This window comes from Canis lupus, chromosome 11 (genome assembly GCF_011100685.1).
Source record: "Canis lupus familiaris isolate Mischka breed German Shepherd chromosome 11, alternate assembly UU_Cfam_GSD_1.0, whole genome shotgun sequence".
NCBI lineage: Eukaryota > Metazoa > Chordata > Mammalia > Carnivora > Canidae > Canis > Canis lupus.
The window spans coordinates 3,600,001-3,621,057 of NC_049232.1; the positions used below are offsets into that span (position 1 = coordinate 3,600,001).

General features: G+C 41.8%; 1 protein-coding gene across 1 annotated transcript in view; it reads left to right on the top strand.

Moving 5' to 3' along the window:
• The window catches only part of PHYKPL (5-phosphohydroxy-L-lysine phospho-lyase), a 34,990-nt gene that overhangs the window by 9,442 nt on the left and 4,491 nt on the right, over positions 1-21,057 (top strand). Inside the window, exons 9-12 of the mRNA XM_038551809.1 lie at positions 18,068-18,222; positions 18,639-18,728; positions 20,260-20,390; positions 20,840-20,909. Of these exons, the coding sequence (XP_038407737.1) occupies positions 18,068-18,222; positions 18,639-18,728; positions 20,260-20,390; positions 20,840-20,889 (426 nt within the window). The 3' untranslated portion in view covers positions 20,890-20,909. The remainder of the gene's footprint in view (positions 1-18,067; positions 18,223-18,638; positions 18,729-20,259; positions 20,391-20,839; positions 20,910-21,057) is intronic.

Sequence of the window (21,057 nt, forward strand, 5' to 3'; positions counted from 1 at the left end):
AGTCCATGTTTTTTGTCACCAAAGTTTGCTCCATAATATCCCACATAGGAACATGCCGTGATTTGTCTATCCCTGTTGATGTGCTTTCGGGTTGTTCCCATGGTTTTCGCTGCTATAAACATTTTTAGAAGTTTCTATTTTGTAAGAGTTTTTCTTAGGAGGAGGCCTAAAAGTGGACTTGCTGGGTCATGGGGTCTCTGTCCACTCTGTACTTGAGACGATGACCTGTTTTCCAGAGTAGTTCAAAAGTTAACTATCAGTGGTGTATAAGATTCTGTGGGTCCACTTCCTCTCAAACACCTTTGAATTTTTGCCAGGCAAGTGGCATGTCAAATGGTACCCCCTCAAATCAGGAAATGGTCTTGATATACCATTCCCTGGTTTCAAATTATGTGAAACATCTCTGTATATGTTTCCTTTTCTTCTTTTAATCCAGTTAACATACAGCGTACTGTTAGTGTCAGGTGTACAATATAGCGAGGCAACACTTCCGTACCTCACCCGGTGCTCATCACAACAAGTGTGCTCGTTAATCCCCATCACCTGTTTACCCCATCCTCCACCCTCCTCCCCTCTGGTGACCATCAGTTTGTGCTCTAAAGAGTCTGTTTCTTGATTTCTCTCTCTTATTTGTTCCCTTTGCTTGTTCTTGTTTCTTAAATTCCACATGAATGAAATCATATGGTATTTGTCTTTCTCTGACTTATTTTCTTACCATAATACTGTAGTTCCATCCATGTTGCAAATGGCAAGATTTCGTTTTTATGGATGAATAATATTCCATTGTATATATAGAGAGATACTTCTTTATCTATTTATCATTCGATGGACACTTGGGCTGCTCCCATGTTGTGGCTATTGTAAATACTCCTGCTATAAACCTAGGGGTTCATGTATCCGTTTGAATTAGTGTTCTTATATCCTTTGGGCAAAAACCCAATGGTGTGATTGCTGGATCATAAGGTAGCTCTATTTTTAAGTTTTTGAGGAACCTCCATACTGTTTTCCACAGTGGCTGCACCAGTTTGCATTCCCACCAGCAGTGCACAGGGGTTCCTTTTTCTCCACATCCTCACTAACACCTGTTTCTTGTGTTGCTATTAGCCATTCTGGCAGGTGTGAGGTGATACCTCATGTAGTTTTGATTTGCATTTCCCTGGTGGTAAGTGATGATGAGCATCTGTTCATGTGTCTGTTGGCCATCTGGATGTCTTTTTTAGAGAAATGTCTGTTCATGTCTCCTGCCCATTTTTAAACTGGATCGTTTGTTTTTTGGGTGTTGAGTTTTATAAGTTCTATATATATTTTGGATATCTTCATATGTTTATTGGCCATGTGTTTCCTCTTCTGTGAAATGTTTTTTCTTTTGCCCATTTTTTGACTTGAGTTACTAGAGTTTTTCTTATTTGTGAGGCTTCTGTGTGCCTCTGTATGTGTGTGTATATTTGTGTGTGTGTACATATACATAGGCATACACACACACACATATATATATTATTAATACTAGCCCTTTGTCGGGGCACCTGGGTTGCTCAGTGGTTGAGCGTCTGCCTTGGGCTCAAGTCATGATCCCAGGTTCCAAGGATCCAGTCCTGCGTCGGGTTCCCCATGGAGAGCCTGCTTCTCTGCCTATGTCTCTGCCTCTCTCTCTCTCTGTCTCTCATAAATAAATAAATAAATAAATAAATAAATAAATAAATAAATAAATCCTTTAAAAAAAAAAATACTAGTCCTTTGTCAATTTTGTAGGTTGGATCCCTCAGTAATTTTAAAGGGATTCTAAGTCCAAAAGTAGGAGGACCTGGGCACCAGGAGGGCTCAGTCTGTTAAGCATCTGACTCTTGATCTGAGGTCAGGTCTTGATCCCAGGGTCATGAGTTCAAGCCTTGCATTGGGCTTCATGCTGGGAGAGGAGCCTACTTAAAAAAAAAAAAAGTGGGATCCCTGGGTGGCACAGTGGTTTAGTGCCTGCCTTTGGCCCAGGGCGCGATCCTGGAGACCCAGGATCGAATCCCACATCAGGCTCCTGGTGCATGGAGCCTGCTTCTCCCTCTGCCTATGTCTCTGCCTCTCTCTCTCTCTCTCTCTCTCTGTGTGTGACTATCATAAATAAATAAAAATTTAAAAAAATTAAAATTAAAAAAAAGTGTAAAGACCACAGTATTATTCAATTCTAGGTTTTTCAAATCTTTTTATTATTATTATTTTTTTTAATCTTTTTATTATTAACATACAACTAATGACACTGAGGTCAAAAGTCATGTCTTATGTGATACTTTGTAAAATATGTTGAGGTGATTTGTTACTTGATTATTCTACATTTTCTTAAGAAAAAAATGTTTGCAGAACTCTGTAAATGTCTCTTAGGTCACACTTGTTAACTGTATTGTTTGAATCTTCTGTATTCTTGCTGGATGTTTTCTCTACGTAACATATCAATAATTGTGTAGAAATCTCAGTATTTAAAAACATCAATTTTTCCTTGTATTACAGTTAAGTTTTTGCTTTATTTAAGCTTTAAATATATTTAAGTATATTTTTTATTTCTATATGTTCATTGGGAATTGAATTTTTTTTCTAATTTTATTTTTAAATAATATCTACACCCAGTGTGGGGCTCAATCACTACCCTGAGATCAAGACTCGCATGCTCTGCCTACTGAGCCAGCCAGGCAACCCAGGGAATTGCATCTTTTTTTTTTTTTCTTTTTTAAGATTTTATTTATTTCTTTGAGAGAGAACATAAGGAGAGGGACAAGCAGACTCCCTGCTGAGCTGGGAGCCTAACACAGGCCTCGATCCCAGGACCCTGAGATCATGAACTGAGCCAAAGCCAGACATTTGACTGAGCCACCCAGGCATCCCTTGAACCTTTTAAAATTTGAGGTATAACTAACATATTAGTTTCAGGTGTACAGCATAATGATTCAATATTTGTTTCAAAATGATCACCAAAATAAGTCTAGTTAGCATCCATCACCACACAGTTACAGAGATTTTTTTCTTGTCATGAGAACTATTTTTTTGTCATGAGAACTTCTAAGATCTACTCTCTTAGCAACTTTCAAAAATAAACAGTAGAGCATTATTAACTATAGTCACCATTCTGTACATTATACCCCTAAAACTTATTTATTTTTAAAGATTTTATTTATTCTTGAGAGACACACAGAGGCAGAGACACAGGCAGAGGGAGAAGCAGGATCCGTGCAGGGAGCCCAATGTGGGACTTGATCCTGGAACTCCAGGATCACGCCCTGAGCCAAAGGCAGACGTTCAACTGCTGAGCCTCACCCAGGCATCCCAAACTTATTTTGTAACTGGAAGTTTGTACCTTCTGATCATCTTCACTCATTTTGCCCGTCCCCCAACACTGCCATCTCTGGCAACTACCAATATGTTCTCTGTATCTACGAGTTCCATCTTGAGTTTGTTTGTTTGTTTTTTATTTTACTTAATTTTATTTACTTGAGAGAGAGAGCATGTGAGCAGGGGCAAGAGGGGAGAGGGAGAAGCAGAAGCAGAGTCCCTATTAGGGAGCCTAATATGAGGCTCTATCCCAGGACCCCCAGATCATGACCTGAGCCGAAGGCAGACACTTAACCCACGGAGCTACCCAGGTGCCCTGCTTTTTGCTTTTTGTTTTGATTCCACAAATATGTGAGCTACGGTATTTGTCTTTCTCTGTTGGACTCGTTTAACTTAGCATTATGTCCTCAAGGTACAGGACATGCTGTCACAAATGGCAAGATTTCTTTCTTTTTTTTATTTTTATTTTTTTTAATTTTTATTTATTTATGATAGTCACAGAGAGAGAGAGGCAGAGACACAGGCAGAGGGAGAAGCAGGCTCCACGCACCGGGAGCCCGATGTGGGATTCGATCCCGGGTCTCCAGGATCGCGCCCCGGGCCAAAGGCAGGCGCCAAACCGCTGCACCACCCAGGGATCCCGATTTCTTTCTTTTTTATGGTTAATGTTCCATTATGCATATATACCACATTTCCTGTATCCACTCAACCACATGTATACACTTAGGTTACTTCTATGCCTTGGCTATTGAAAACAGTGCTGCAGTAAACACGAGGGTGCAGATATTTCTTGGAAATAGTGTTTTTATCTCCTTCTGATAAATACCCAGAAATGGGATTCCTGAATCATGTGGCAGTTCTCTATTTTTAATTTTTTTAAGATTTTATTTATTTATTCATGAGAGAGAGAGACAGAGACCTAGGCAGAGGGAGAAGCAGGCTCCCTGTGGGGAGCCCGATGTGGGACTCGATCCCAGGACCCCGGGATCATGCCCTGAGCCAAAGGCAGACGCTTAGCTACTGAGCCATCTAGGCATCCCTATTTTTAATTTTTTGAGGAACTGCTATGCTGTTTTCCATAGTGGCCGCCCCAATTTACATTCCCACTAACAGAATACAAGGGTTTCCTTTTCTCCACATCTTACCAGCACTTGCTATTTCTTGTCTTTTTGGTAATAGCCATTCTGACAGGTTATGAGGTGGTATCTCATTGTGGTGTTTTTGTTTTTTGTTTTTTTTTTTTATGATAGTCACATAGAGGAGAGAGAGACAGAGACATAGGCAGAGCGAGAAGCAGGCTCCATGCACCAGGAGCCCGACGTGGGACTCGATCCTGGGTCTCCAGGATCGCGCCCTGGGCCAAAGGCAGGCGCCAAACCGCTGCGCCACCCAGGGATCCCTCATTGTGGTTTTGATGATAAATGACATTGGACACCTTTTCACATACTGTTGGCCATCTGTATGTCTTCGTAGGAAAATATCTATTCAGATGTTCTGCCCATATTAATCGTATTGTTTTTTTTGCTCTTGAATGATTTCTTACATACAACTCCTTATTAATTCAGCTCCTTTCTTTCTATCAATAAAGCTCCATTCTTACATAGAACTCCTTATCATTACAATCCTTACATACAGCTCTTTTTCAAATACACGATTACAAATATTATCTCCAGTTAGGTCAATTGTCTTTTCATTTTACTGATGGTTTCCTCTGCTGTGCAGAAGCTTTTTGGTTTAGTGTTGCCCAAATTCTTTGTTTCTGCTTTTGTTGCCTTTGCTTTTGATGTTAAATCCTAAAAATTGTGAAGAGTGATGTCAAGGAACTTACTGCGTATGTTTTCTTCTAGAAGTTTAGAGGTTTCAGGTTTTCAGATTTTTAATCCATTTCAGTTCATTTGTATGTATGGTGTAAAATAGTAGTCTTGTTTTCCAGGAATTGAATCTTTATCATGAGAAGTATCTTTTCCATTCCAAATAATGATTCTGCCTACTAAATTGTATTTTATCTGATACTAAAAAGCTATTCTAGCTTTCGATTAGCTTTAGGTGTGTTTCTTTTAACAAGCAAATATCTAGAATTGGGGGCGGTTTAGTCTAAATCCACTAATATTTGACTTCAAAGTGATTAGACAATTTAAATTTAATGCAACTAGGGCAGCCCGGGTGGCTCAGCAGTTTAGCACCGCCTTCAGCCCAGGGCATGATCCTAGAGACCTAGGATCAAGTCCCGCGTCAGGCTCCCTGCATGGAGCCTGCTTCTCCCTCTGCCTGTGTCTCTGCCTCTCTCTCTGTGTCTCATAAATAAATAAAAATTTTTATTAAAAATAAATTTAATGCAACTATTGATATATTTAGACCTGTTGCTAACATCTTCATTTATAATTTTACTTTATCATACTTTTTTTTAGTATCTGTATTAAAAGTATTTCATCCCAAATTATTTTCAGTACAAGCCTTTATATTCCAAACCTACCTTCTGAAATCCTGAGTGAATATTTCTATCAGGCCCTTATATTTAAATATTTTAGCTAAATATAAAATCTAGGTCCTATTTTCCTCCAGCATGTTAAAAGTATATTCCATTGTTACCCTGAATGCAATATTGAGGGGCAGAAATCACTCATTCTTTTTCAGTTGACATAATTTACATACCCAAAGAATTCACCTTTTTATTTTTTTTTAAGATTTTATTTATTTATTCATGAGAGAGAGAAAGAGAGGCAGAGACACAGGCAGAGGGAGAAGCAGGATCCATGCAGGGAGCCCAACGTGGACTCGATCCAGGGCCTCCAGGATCAGGCCCTGGGCCAAAGGCAGGGGTTAAACCACTGAGGGCCCCCCCGCCCCGGGGCTGCCCAAATTCACTCTTTTATTTTTTTTTTAAGATTTTATTTATTTATTCATGAGAGACACACAGAGAGAGAGAGAGAGAAGCAGAGACACAGGCAGAGGGAGAAGCAGGCTCCATGCAGGGAGCCCGATGTGGGACTTGATCCCTGGTCTCCAGGATCACACCCTGGGCTGAAGGCAGCGCTAAACCACTGAGCCACCTGAGCTGCCCAAATTCACTCTTTTAAATAAGAATTTAGGGGCACCTGGCCGGCTCAGTCAGAAGAATGTGCAACTCTTGATCTCAGGGTTGTAAGGTTGAGCACCACATTGTGTGTAGAGATTACTTCAATAAATAAATAAACTTTAACTACAAATTCAGTAGGTTCAAATTCAAGTATAAACCGGTGGGTTTTAGTATACTCACCGTGTTGTGCAACCATCATTTTATTGTCTTAATTCTGGAACATTTTCATCACCCAAAATGCAGCCCTATACGCATTAGCAGTCACTCACTCCCCATTGCCTTCTCTAAGTCCTAGCAGTCACTACCTCCTTTCTGCCTCGATGGATTTGCCTATTTTTGACATTTCATAATGAATCACAAAACCATGTGACCTTTTGTGTCTGACTCCTGTCATACTTTAAAGGTTCATCGGTGGTTAATTCTTTCTTAGGAATGAAAATAATTCCATTGTAGGACACCTGGGTGGCTCAGCGGTTGAGCATCTATCTGCCTTGGGCTCAGGTCATTATCCCCGGATCCTGGGAACGAGTCCCACATTGGCTCCCTGTGGGAAGTCTGCTTCTGCCTCTGCCTATATCTCTGTGTCTCTTATTAATAAATGGATAAAAATCTTTTAAAAAAAAAAAGAAAAGAGTTTCATTGTAGGAATATTGCAGATTTCATTTATCCATTCTTCAGTTAATGACCACTTGGGTTATTTCCCTTTTTTGGCTCTTATGAATAATGCTGCACTGAACATTTGTGTACATGTATTTGTTTGGATGTATATTTTCAGAAAAGTTCTCCTGAGTATGTACCTGTAAGGGAAATTTCTGGATCATATGGCAACCCTAGGTTTAACTTTTTGAGGAATGGCGGGACTTTTTCAAACTAACTCTACCACTTTACATGCCCACCAAAAATGTATGAGGGTTCCAATTCCTCCATACCCTCCCCAGCGTTTGTGATTTTCCATCTTTTATTATTGCCATCCCAGTGAGTGTGAAATAGTTTTTCATGATGATTTGCATTTCCCTCCTGGCTAGTCATGTTGAGGTTCTTTTTATGTGGTTATTAACAAAGTCATATATTCTTTGGAAAATGTGTACTCATGTCCTTTGCCCAGTTTTTTAATTGGGTTACTTGTCTTTTTTTGCTGAGTTATAAGAATTCTTTATATATCCTAGGTACTAATCCTTATCAGATAGAAACTTTGGCAATATTTTCTCCCGTTTCTGAGTTGTCTTTTCACTTTCTTGGTAGTCTCCTCTGAAGCACAAAGGTTTTTAATTTTTAGGGAGCCTAGGATGCCTGAGTAGCTCAGCAATTGAGCGTCTCTGCCTTTGGCGCAGGGCATGATCCCTGGGTCCTGGCACCGAGTCCCACATTGGGCTCCCTGTAGGGAGTCTGCTTATCCCTCTGTCTATGTCTCTGCCTTTCTTTCTCTGTCATGAATAAATAAGTAAAATCTTAAAAAAAAAAAAAAAAAAATTTGTGAGGGAGTCTATTTTTTTCTTTGCTTACCAGTGCTTTGGAGTCATAGCTAACAAACCACTGCCTAATCCAAGGTCATGAAGATTTCCACCTTGCTTTCTTTTAAGAATTTTATGATTTTAGCTCTTAAACTTAAGTCTTTGGTTTATTTTGAGGTAATATTTTGCATATGGTATGAGGTAGGGGGGTAACTTGACTCTCTTGTATGTGGATATTCAGTTGTCCCAACACCATTTGCTGAAAAGACTATTTTTATCCCATTGGATGGTCTTGACACCCTTGTCAAAGTTGACCAGCAACAAAAGCTAAAATAAGCAAATAGGATTACATCAAATTAAAAGGCTTTTGTAACAGAAAGAAAATATCAACAAAACACAAAGGCAATGTACTGAATGGGAAAAAGTACTTACAAATTATACATCCAGTAAGGGGTTAATATCCAAAATATGTAAAGAACTTACACAACTTGAGATGCATGGCTCAGTCAGTTAAGCGTCTGCCTTCGGTTCAGGTCATGATCTCAGGGTCCTGGCATCAAAGCCTGCATCGGGCTCCCTGCTCATTGGGGAGTCTGCTTCTGCCTCTCCAACACCCCCCCACACAACACACTCATGCTCACTCTTTCAAATAAAGAAATAAAATATTTTTAAAAAAAGAACTTACACAACTTAATATATTAAAAAAAAAAACAGCTGAAAAAGGGACAGAAGACTTGAATAGACATTTTTCCAAAGAAGACATATGGATGGCCAACAAACACATGAAAAGATACCATCACTCATCATCAGTGAAATGCAGATCAAAACCACAATGAGAGGGATCCCTGGGTGGCGCAGCGGTTTGGCACATGCCTTTGGCCCAGGGCGCGATCCTGGTGACCTGGGATCGAGTCCCACATCGGGCTCCCGGTGCATGGAGCCTGCTTCTCCCTCTGCCTGTGTCTCTGCCTCTCTCTCTCTCTGTGACTATCATAAATGAATAAAAATTAAAAAAAAAAAAATCCACCATGATCCATTTAAAAAAAAAAAAACACAATGAGAAATCTCTTCATACCTACCAGAATGGCTGTTATCAGGAAGACAAAAAAAATAGCAGGTTGGTGAGGATGTGTAGGAAAGGGACCTCTCATGCACTGTTCATGGGAATGTATATTGGTGCAGCCACTATGTAAAGTAGTGCAGAGGTTTTCCTGGAAAAAATTAAAATAGAACTACCATATGACCCAGCAGTTCCACTTCTAGGAATCTATCTGAAGAAAAAACCAATCCAAAAAGACCTATACACCATTGTGTTCATAGCTGCATTATTTATAAGAGCCAAGATAAAGAGCCCATCTACTGATGAACAGATAAAGATGTCTCTATCTCCTCTCTCTCTCTTTCTCATACACACACACACACACACACACACACAGGAATATTATTCAGCCATAAAAAAGAAAATGAAATCTTGCCATTTGTAGCAACATAGATGGAGAGCATAATGCTAAGAGAAATAAGCCAGAGAAATAAGCCAGAGAAATAAGCCAAGAGAAATACCATTTGATTTCACTTTAGTTTGGAATCTAAAAAACAATTGATACTGAGTTTTGAGTTTTTATATATTTCGGATGTTAACTCCTTAGGAGATATATTATTTGCATATCTTCTCCCATTCGGTAGGTTGCCTATTCATTTCATTGATGACTTCCCTTCACTGTGCAAAGTTTTTCAATTTGATGTAATCCCATATGTTTATTTTTGTTTCTGTTGTGATTGTCCAGATCCAAAAAGGTATTGCTAAAACAAATGCCCACGAGTTTACTGTCCATTTTCTTCTAGGACTTTTATGGCTTTAGGTCTTCTGTTTAAGTCTTTAATCCATTTTGAGCTTCTTTTTATGTATGATGTAAAAAAAGTCATCCAGTTTTCCTAACATTATTTATTATTTATTGAAGGGTTTGTCTTTTCTTCATTGTATATTCTTGCCTCCTTTGTTGTAGATTAATTGGCCATATAGGTGTGGGGTTTTTTTTGATCCATTCATCTACATGTTTAGTTTTGTGTTGTGCCAGTGCCATACAGTTCTGATTGCTATAATTTGTAGTATAGTTTGAAATCTGGGACCATGATACCTCCAGCTTTGTTCTTTCTGAAGGTTGCATTGGCTATTCAAAGTCTTTTGTGGTTCCATACAAACTTTAGGATATTTGTTCTAGTTCTATAAAAAATGTCATTGGGTATTCTGATAGGGATTGCATTGAATCTGTAGATTGCTTTTGGTAGTATGGACATTTTAATATTAATTCTTCCAATCCATGAGCACACTACATCCTACCATTTATTTTTGTACTCTTTAATTTCTTTCATCAGTGTCTTAGAGTTTTCAGAGTACAGGTGTTTTATCTCCTCAGTTAAACTGATTCCTAGTTAGTTTATTCCTTTTGATACAGTTGTAAATGGGATCGTTTTCTCAATTTCTGCAATAGTTTGTTACTAGTAGATAGAAACACAAAAGGGGCACCTGGGTGGTGCAGTCAGATGAACACTCAACTCTTGGATTTGGCTAGACTTGTGATCTCAGGGTCATGGGATCGAGCCCCACGTCAGGCTCTGGGCTCAGCACAGAGTCTGCTTAAGAGTCTTTCTGCCCCTCCCCACTGCTCTTTCACTCTCTAAAATAAGTCTTAAAAAAAAAAAAAAAAAAAAAAGAAACAACAGATTTCTGTATATTTTATATCATGCAACTTTACTGAATTCCTTTATACTAATAGTTTCTAGGTGCAGGCTTTACAGTTTCCTATATTGTAATAGCTCATCTGTGACTAGTGGCAGTTTTACTTCTTCCTTTCCAATTTGGATGCCTTTTATTTCCTATTCTTGCTTGATTGCTGTGGCTAGGACTTGCAGTACTGTTCAATAAAACTGGCAAGAATGAGAAAAAAAAAAACTGGCAAGAATGGACATGCTTGTCTTGTTCCTGATCTTAAGATGGGGGGAATAAAGCTTTCAGCTTTTTCCTATTAAGTATGTTAGCTGTGAGTTTATCAATGGCCTTTATTACGTTGAGGTATGTTCTGTCTATACCCACCTTTTTTAGAGTTTTTATCATGAATGGATGTTGAATTTTTTCAAATATTTTTTCATCTATTGAGCTGATTGGATTATTTTTATCCTTTGTTGATGTGGTGTATCAGATATGATTGGCAGATATTGAACCATCCTTGCATCCTGGTGATGAATCCTATTTGATCATGGTGTATGATCATTTTAATATATTAGCTGAATTTAATTTACTCATATTTTCATTGAGGATTTTTGCATCTATGTTCATCAGAGATATTGGCTTGTAATTTTCTTTTTTTTTAAATATCTTTGATTTAGGTATGGTAATGCTGGCCTCATAAATATAAGTTTGGAAGCATTCCTTCCCTTTCAGCTTTTTGGAATATATTGATATTTTGGGAAGGATGGGTATTAACTCTTTAAATGTTTGGTAGACCTCACTTGTGAAGCTGTCTGGTCTTGCACTTTTGGTTTTGGGGAGTTTTTGGACTGCTGATTGAATTTACTAGTAATAATCTCTTCAGGTTTTATTTCTTCCTGTTGTAGTCTTGGAAGAGTGTATGTTTCTTCTTCTTCTTCTTCTTCTTCTTCTTCTTCTTCTTCTTCTTCTTCTTCTTCTTCTTCTTCTTCTTATTTTATTTTATTTTATTTTATTTTATTATTATTTTTATTTTTTAGATTTTACTTATCTGAGAGGAGAAAACAAGTAAGAGAGCATGAGTAGGGGGCAGGGGGCAGAAGAGAAGCAGTCTCCCCACTGAGCAGGAAGCCCAACATGGGACACAATCCCAAGACCCCAAAATCATGACCCAAGCTGAAGGAAGTTGCTCAACCTACTGAGCCACCCAGGCGCCCCAGATTGTGTTTCTAGGAATGTATCCATTTCTTCTAGGTTGTCCAATTAATTTATCCTTTGTATTTCTGTGGTATTGGTTGTAACTTCTTTCTTGCTTTTCTTTTTTTTTTAAGATTTTATTTATTTGACACAAGTAGCGCACAAGCAGGGAGAGTGCCAGGCAGTGGAAGAGGAAGAAGCTGAGCAGGGAGCTTCAATCCCAGAACCCTGGGATCATGACCTGAGCTGAAGGCAGACCCTCCATTGACTGAACTACCCAGGCACCCTACTTCTCTTTCACTTCTAATTTTATTTGATCCTTTCTCTCTCTCTCTCTCTCTCTCTCCCTCTCTCTCTCTTTTTTTACAAGTCTGGCTAAAGATTTTTCAATTTTGTTTATTTTTTAAAGAACCAGCTCAGGATGCCTGGGTGGCTCAGCGGTTGGGCATCTGCCTTTGACTCAGGGTGTGGTCCCGGGATCCGGGATCAAGTCCCGCATCAAGCTCCTTGCATGGAGCCTGCTTCTCCCTCTGCCTGTGTCTCTGCCTCTCTCTCTGTGTGTGTTTCTCATGAATGAATGAATGAATGAATGAATGAATGAATAAATAAATAAATAAAATAAATCTTTAAAAAATATATCCTTCTTTCTCTCTTATTATACTTTTTGTTTCAAAGTCTATTTTGGGGGCACCTGGGTGGCTCAGTGGCTGAGCATCTACCTTTGGCTCAGGTTGTGATCCCATTATCCTGGGGTCGAGTCCCACATCAGGCTCCCTTGCAGGGAGCCTGCTTCTCCCTCTGCCTGTATCTCTGCCTCTTTCATGTCTTTCATGAATAAATAAATAAAACCTTAAAAAACAAAATAGAGTCTGTTTTGTTTGGGACCCCTGGGTGGCTCAGTCAGTTAAGCATCTGCCTTTGGCTCAGGTGATGATCTCAGGGTCATGGGATTGAGTCCTTCATCAGTCTGCCTGCTCAGTGGGGAGTCTGCTTATCGCTCTGCCCCTTCCCCTGCTCATGCTCACATGCTCTCTCTCTCAAATAAATAAAATCTTTTTAAAAAAATAGTCTATTTGTCTGACAGAAGTATTGCTACCCTCCCTTTTCTTTTCAATTCTGTTTGCATGGAATATCTTCTGCCATCTCTTTACTTTCAGTTTGTATGTGTCTTTTAATGCTGAAGTGAGTCTCTTGTAAGCAGCATATAGATGGGTACTGAGTTTTTTTTTTATCTATTCAACCACCCTGTGTCTTGATTGGATCATTTAGTCCATTTACATTTATACTGATTATTAATAGGTAAGTACTTACATTTTGTTCGCTGTTTTCTGGTTGTTTTTCCAGTTCTCTATTCCTTTTTCTCTTATTCTCATCCCTTGTGATTTGATGACTTTCTTCAGTGTTATGTTTAAATTCCTTTATTTTTGGTGTACTAATACAGGTTTTTGGTTTGTGGTTACCCTGAGGCTCCTATACAACAACCTGTGTATAAGGGCACCTGGGTGGCTCGTGGTTGAGCATCTGCCTTCAACTCAGGTTGTGATCCCAGGGTCCTGGGATCAAGTCCCACATCAAGTTCCCTGCAGGGAGCCTGCTCCTCCCTCTGCTCTGCCTGTGTTTCTACATCTCTCTGGCATCTGTCTGTTTTGTGTATCCATTAATTGTTGCAGATAAAGATTTTAGTACTTTTGTCTTTAACCCTCATTAATTATTTTTTCCTCATTAATTTTATAAATGGTTGATCCACTACCTTTTCTATGTTTGCCTTTTCCAATGAGATTTTTTTTTTCTTTCATGTAGTTCCTTATTTCTAGTTACTGGCTTGTGATTTTTTTTCTTTCTTTTTTCTATATTTCTATTTATTTCCACTTCAATCTTTAAGATTCCTTTCCTTCTGCTTGCTTTTGGTTTTGATTGCTCTTTTTTGTAGTTTCTTAAAGTGGAAAGTTAGACTATTCATTTGAAATCTTTCATCTTTCTTAACATACATGTTTATAGACATAAATTTTCATATTCATACTACTTTCACTGCATCTCATAAGTTTTAGTATGCCTTTTTCATTTTCATTCATCTATATATTTTCATCTCCTTGTGACCTCTTTGACCCATCGGTGCACTTGGGAAAAGTGTTTATTCTTTTTTTCAAGTGCTCTGTGTTAGGTGTAAATTGGTTTCTAGTGTCATTCAATTCTGTTTCCTTGTTGATCTTCTGTTCAGTCATATCAGTTACTGAAAATGAGAGAATGAACTCTCCATTTGTCACTGAATTGTACATCTCTGCTTTCAGTTCTGTCAGTTTTTGCTTTATGTATTTTGGGGCTCAGTTTTTACGTACACATGTGTTTGTAATGATTATATATCCTTGTGACTGACTCTTGGCATTATGTTTCTCTGTGTTGCTAATACTAATTTTAAGCTGCAAGTCTTTTTTTAAAATTTTTTTTTATTTTTATTTATTTATGATAGTCACAGAGAGAGAGACAGAGACACAGGCAGAGGGAGAAGCAGGCTCCACGCACCGGAAGCCCAACGTGGGATTCGATCCCGGGTCTCCAGGATCACGCCCTGGGCCAAAGGCAGGTGCCAAACCGCTGCGCCACCCAGGGATCCCTTAAGCTGCAAGTCTTATGTCTGATATTAGCACAGCTACTCCAAGTCTTCTGGTTACTGTTTGCATGGTTTATCTTCTCCACCCTTTTGCTTTCAACCTCTGTGTCTTTACCAGTGTTCTTTATTTCTTCATGTGGATTTGAGTTATTTGATGCCTTTTCATCTCAGCCTGAGGACATACCACAAGTATTTTTTGTAAAGTATGTTAGTGACACATTTTTTCAGTTTATATTTATCTGGAATTGTTTTAGTTTCCTGTTTATTTTTTTATTTTTTTTAAAAGATTTTATTCATGAGAGACAGAGAGAGGCAGAGACATAGGCATAGGGAGAAGCAGGCTCCATGCAGGAAGCCCAATGCAGGACTCAATCCCAGAACTCTGGGATCATGCCCTGAGCCAAAGGCAAACAACCACCAAGCCACCCAGACTTCCCAGGTTCCTGTTTATTTTTAAAGGATTCTTTTATATAGAATTTTTGACTGGCAGTCTTTTTCTTTCATTACTTTAAATATCTCATCCCACTGCCTCTGGCCTTTATCGTTTTGGATGAGGAATCAGCTATTAATCTTGTTGAGGATCTCTTGCACAAGTCACTTCTCATGCTGATTTCAGTATTTTTTATTGAGATATAATTGGCATACAGCATTCTATTTCATACAACATGATGATTCAATTATTTGTTGTGAAATGAGCACAAGTCTAGTTGACATCCATCATCATATGTACGTATAATTTTTTTCATCTGAGAACTTTGAAATCTGTCTTAGCAACTTTCAGATATATAATACTATAGTCACCATGCTGTACATTACCTCCCCATGAACTACTTATTTTATAACTGGAAACTTGTTATCTTTCGACCACCTTCACCCATTTCTCCCACCCTCTGTCTTTGTGTCTCTCCTCCTCTCCTGGGGACTCCTGTTTGCAAATGGTTTCCTTCATGGTGTTCCACAGGTTGCTGAAGCTCTGTTCATTTTTTAATTTTTTCTTTCTGGTTATCAGACCAGTCTCGATTGACATTATCTTCAGATTTGCTGATTTCCTTCATCTGTTTGCTCAAATCTGTTGTTGAGCCTCTCTGGTGAATTTTTCGTTATAGTTACTGTGCTTTTCAACTCCAGAATTTCTATTTAGTTCTTTCTTTAATGATATTCTGTATTTGGTGATACGTCATCTTCATGCATTGCTTTTTAGTTCTTTTTAGTTCTTGCAATATGGTTTCCTTTAGTTTGAATATATGCATACCATCTGATTTAATGTCTTTGTCTAATAAGGCTGCCGTCTTGGCTTCCTCAAGGACAGTTTCTACTGATTGTTCCTCACCCCACATAGACTTGCTTCTTGCACGTTTCATAATTTTTTTTTTTTATGATAGTCACACAGAGAGAGAGAGAGAGAGAGGCAGAGACATAGGCAGAGGGAGAAGCAGACTCCATGCACCGGGAGCCCAATGTGGGATTCGATCCCGGGCTCCAGGATCGTGCCCTGGGCCAAAGGCAGGCGTTAAACCGCTGCGCCACCCAGGGATCCCCGTTTCATAATTTTCTGTTGAAACCTGGACATTTTAAATAATCTGTCAACCTTGGAAATCATATTCCCTCCTTATGGTTTGGTGGTGTTTTTTATTACTACCTGTATAGTGCCATTTCTGAACTAGTTCTGTATGTAGCCTTTGCTTGGCTGGCTTAATGATCATCTAATGATTGGACAAATACCTCCTTAAAAATCTGTGCCTCAGCCTTTGACAAGTAGTTCCGTGTGTTAGTTCAATACTCAGCCAAGCAGCTTACTACTCTGCCTCAGCCTTGACTTCCTCCTCCTGCAGAGCCTCAAGGCAGCCAGTGGCAGGAGCTTAGAGCTTTTCAGGTCTTTCCTGAACACGCACATGGCACAGGACACGAACATAGCCCTATGTGTACACATGACCTTCTAGATTCCCAGAACTGTGTCAAACCTTGTTCATTTTCTTCCTGTTGCTCCTCTGGGGTGATCTTGGGGCAACGATCTACCTATTGTGCTAGTTCAGCATCTTGGCCAGGTCATGATTCTAAACAAAAGATATTACTAATATATATATACTCTACCTCTTTAAGTTCACAGTTAATACTATATAGTAAGTAGCATCGACCCATCCCCTTGTCCGTCTCACGCGTAATTTGTTTTGGGCATATCAGAAATCTGCCTCCTGGCAGAATCACCTGGGAAGCCTGTGATGACCTCAAGTACGGGGCTCTGCACACCAGCTCTGAAGCCCATCTACAGGACACCATGACACCCCCAACTGAATGGCTACAGTTCAAAAGACTGAAATTTCCAATCATTCCATGAGAGCTCCTGGAATCTTGTATGCTAATGATGGGAATGTGATAAGACACAACTACTTTGGGAAAGCTTCACCATTTTTTTTATAAAACTAAATACACATTTATGATTACAACCCAGCAACTGCACTCCTAGGTATTTACCCAAGAGAAATGAGAACCTCTGTTTACACAAAGATTTGTTATAAATGTTCTTACCAGCTTTATTCATAATAGCCCAAACTCAACCCAAGGGACCATTAACAGGAAATTGGATAAACAAACGACTGTACGTCCATACAGTGGAATACTAGGCACCAATGACATGAACACACGCTGTTGATACACAGGACAAGATAGGAAATTGCAAAAACGTGTTGAGCGGAAGTGGCCAGGCACAAAAAAGCATGTACTCTGTTATTTTGTTTGTAGGATATTCCAGAAACAGCAAAACAATAGTGATAGAGAGCAGGTCAGTGGTTGGATAAGCCTGTAGTGGAGGGGCACAAAGAACTTTGGAAAGTGATAGAAATGTTCTGTATCTTCATTGTGGTGGAGGTCCCCTAGGTACATGTACTTGTCCAGTTGCAATGAACTATATATGCTGGAAACATTTGGAGCTTCTTGTATGTAAACTCTGCCTCAATAAAGTTTTCTTTTTCAATATAGTTTAAAAAAATACTCTGCAAGAGACACCCTTGCTCCTGACTCTCTGTAACACAGGTCCCCACTCGGACACCTGCAGGACCAGGTGGAGGAAGTGAATCAGAGCAAGCCAGGGCAGCCCCTGCCAGTGTAGCCAGATAGGCCAGGTTTATTCTCAGTCAGGACTACATATTTAACATTAGCACCTAATTCAAAGCTTTCGATAATGTCACACAAGCCAAACAAAATGAATATTCAGGCCACATGTGGCTTACAGGCAACCAGCTTATCATGTTCTGTGCCCTAAAATATGCCCTGAGCTAAAACTATAAAGCCTTGAGTCAAATTACACAGAGTGGCTTTTCCTGGGTGCGGCTCTGGCATGTTGCTCTTGACCCCCTTTTTAAGGTGATGGAGGCTAGTCTGATGCTTTGGGTCTAGGCCCAACCTGTGAGATGGGGCTTCCTAAAGCCTCTCAACAAAAATGCACAGCACACCTCTTCTGATTTGGTCTCTTGGGGCTCCTCTTGTACCCCTGGGGGTACCTTACCTGAGTTACAGTCACATTAGCACCGGAAAAAAAATAAGAGGACAGCCCACAGGGGCTTCAGGAGAACCCTGTCTACCCCCAAATTACTGAGTTCTGAGGGGTGCAGGCCTGTGCTTGTCGCTGCCCTCAGAATGCGTGTGGCAGTTCTGCTGCCTTTATGCTCCCTGGAGCGTGGCCTGCTTTTCCAGGCATCTGACATGCGCTTTGTCCCCTGGCTCAGTTTGGGGGCAGCCCTGTATCCTGTGCTGTAGGCCTGGCCGTCCTAGATGTTCTGGAGAAGGAGCAGCTGCAGGCTCATGCCGCCTCTGTGGGCAGCTACTTGATGGAGCTCCTCGAGGAGCAGAAAGCCAAACATCCGATCATCGGGGACGTCAGGTGAGACTGGGGCAGCAGTTATTACCCACTGATTAAGCACCTGCCAGCAGCCAAGTGCGGTTTCTCCTGTGACCTCCTAAGCACCTGGGTTGGTGGGGACTTGCATCTTCAGAGGAGGAACTAAAGCACTGAGGTGCGCTCTGGCCCAAGATGACACTTCTAGGGAAGGGAAAACCAGGGTCAGACTTGGCTCTGACCCCCAACCTTTCCTCGGTCACACCTGGGGCCCTTCCCCTTGCAGTTACTCCCTGGGACTAGGTCACCACCATCTGAGGGTTCTATGGCTCTCAGCCTGCCCAGGAAGCAGAGAACAAGCCCTGGTGCTTCCCACAGGCCCAGGCAGAGGAGGAGAGCAAGGACCAGGGTCCACCCCCACCAGGCCTAGTCTCCTCTAAGATGTCACCTTTCTGCTCTAGGGGCACTGGGCTCTTTATTGGTGTGGATCTGATCAAAGACGAGGCAACCAGGACGCCAGCAACTGAAGAGGCAAACTATGTGGTGTCCAGGTATTCTTGGTGACCTTCACAGCATCTAGGACCCTGACTGGGAAAGAACCTCCTTCCTGCTTCTGCTCTTGTCACCGTGTTCTTGGGCACTCAGGGCTCACAGAGGGCTTGCCTGAAGGAGCTGACATCGGCCTGAGCAGGAAGGGGGCACCCATCTGTGCATCACTCAGCTCCAGACAGGAAGAGCAGCCCGGTCAGCTCCGTGGCCTGTGCCCTGCGCCAAAGGCTTCTGATGGGTGCAGGCTATTCTCGGCCAAGGATGCCAAAGCCACAGGGGCTCTCAGACCCAAAAGCCATATTTTCACGTTCCCCAGGTGCCCAAGGGGAAGCAGCTTTTCCAGTCACACCAGGGGCTGTGGCAGAGCCAGACTGGGGGGTCCCCGATCCCAGAGCAGCGGGTTTTTGGGATGGACAGGCCTCCTGCTCATCTAGGTGGAAGGCTTCTAGATGACTGGGACCTCCAGACTCCAAAATCCCCAGCCCCAGCCTGCGTGTTCCCTGGATCCAAGGCAGGAGCTGAACCTGGGGAAACCCTCCTCCTGGTGTCTGATTGTGTCCTTATTCCAATTGCAAAACACATCATTCTGTTTTGAGATCATGTGAACAGAAACAATGTAAAAATGTTCTTGGGATTTTTGACACAAGACCCCTCCTGTATTCGGCCGAGCCCTGCCTCTGCGGGCAGGTACACCTACTGCCTCCCCCCAGGGAGCCTCAGGACTGGAATCAATGGGATCAGAGGGAAGGAGGGAGCCAGTCATGAGGCCCAGCCTGACTCCCACCTCATACCCACCCTGAGTTTAGTGCCATCAGTGAGACTAGACCAGGGGCAGGTGTGGCACCTGCGGCTGCCCTGCTTGCTGGTGGCAGGGCTGGATTAAGGTCCAGATATTGTTCTTTCTAGGACCACAGTCCATGCCAGGAAGAATGGTATGGGAGAAAGGAGCCAGCCTGACAAGCTTAAACAAAAAAAGGAATAAGAGATTGGAAGTGGTGTCAGAATGTAAATAGAATCACGTCAGACCTCTTTTCTCTGGCCCAATAACCTCCCTAGGTTAAAGCATCAATGTGGAATGTTAACATTTTCAGGTACCAGTTATGTTGAGGGTTAAGTCCTCGTTCCTAAAAAGAACCGGAAATTAAAACTGGAGAGTCCTTTGGGATTTCAAAGATTACTTCTGGACAAGAAGCAGAAACAGGGTTGGCCAAGGAAGTTAACTGAAGCTAGTGAGGGGGACGTGGGGTTCAGCATACCAGCTTAGAAGTGCTGCTGATGTGCAGGAATGCTTACTGTCCACGCTGTAGGCTAGGGCTGGTCCTGGCTCAGGCTGGGGCTCCAGGGATGGAGCAGCATGCTGAGGGCCAGGTACAGGGCACCCCAAAGGACCAGCAGGTGGGAATGGGGGTGAGCCAGTGGTGGAGGGTAGTACCTGGTCTGCCATGGGGCCCCCAGGCCAGAGTAGCTAGAGCTGGGGCCTGGAAAGGCTCCCTGGCTGGTGGGCAGCAGGGCCTCACCACTTCCTTTCCTCAGACTGAAAGACTACTACATTTTGCTGAGCACTGATGGTCCTGGGAGGAACGTCCTCAAGTTTAAACCTCCAATGTGCTTCAGTGTGGACAACGCACAGCACGTGGTGGCAAAAATGGATGCCATCCTGACAGGTGAGGGGGTGGGGAGCAAGGAGCAGCTGACTATGTCCGTAGAGCCTGCCTGCAGCCAGGATATAGGACGTTCCAGGGTGCTAGCCAGGAGTCTTCCAGGCGGTGCAGGAACAGGGAGCTGGTGGGGGGGGGGGGGGGGGGGGGCCCTGGGGCCCAGGCCTGCACTCACCTCACAGACTTCCTGAGCACCGAGCAGGCAGGCATGCAGGAAGGCACTAGCCGTCCTGAGTGGTACTGTGGATGCAGGGCAAGGGAACCAGAGCTCGGGTGAAAGACCCCACTGTCATGAGTGAAGCCATGTAGACAGAGATGGCAGGACCTTTGTGCCTCACTTGAAGGCTGGGGTCTCCCTCAGGCACTGAGCTGCTGGGATGAGAGTTGCACCCAGCTGATGAAAGGACACTGGAGAATTGCTAACCCTTTTTGGGTGACTTTATGCTGTTTTTCAGACATGGAAGAAAAGATGAGAAGTTGTGAGACGCTGAGGCTCCGGCCCTGAGGCATCCTGTCCTCCCCTGGGTGAGTGGATCTTATTCCTCATAACCCACACAACTGGGGACCGCACCATTAACAGCAGGGGCTCCTTCCCTCAAGCAAGCCAAACCTTGCTCTTAACCAGGTTATCTCCAGCCACCCCCCAGAAAAATCTCCATGATGCATTTTATAG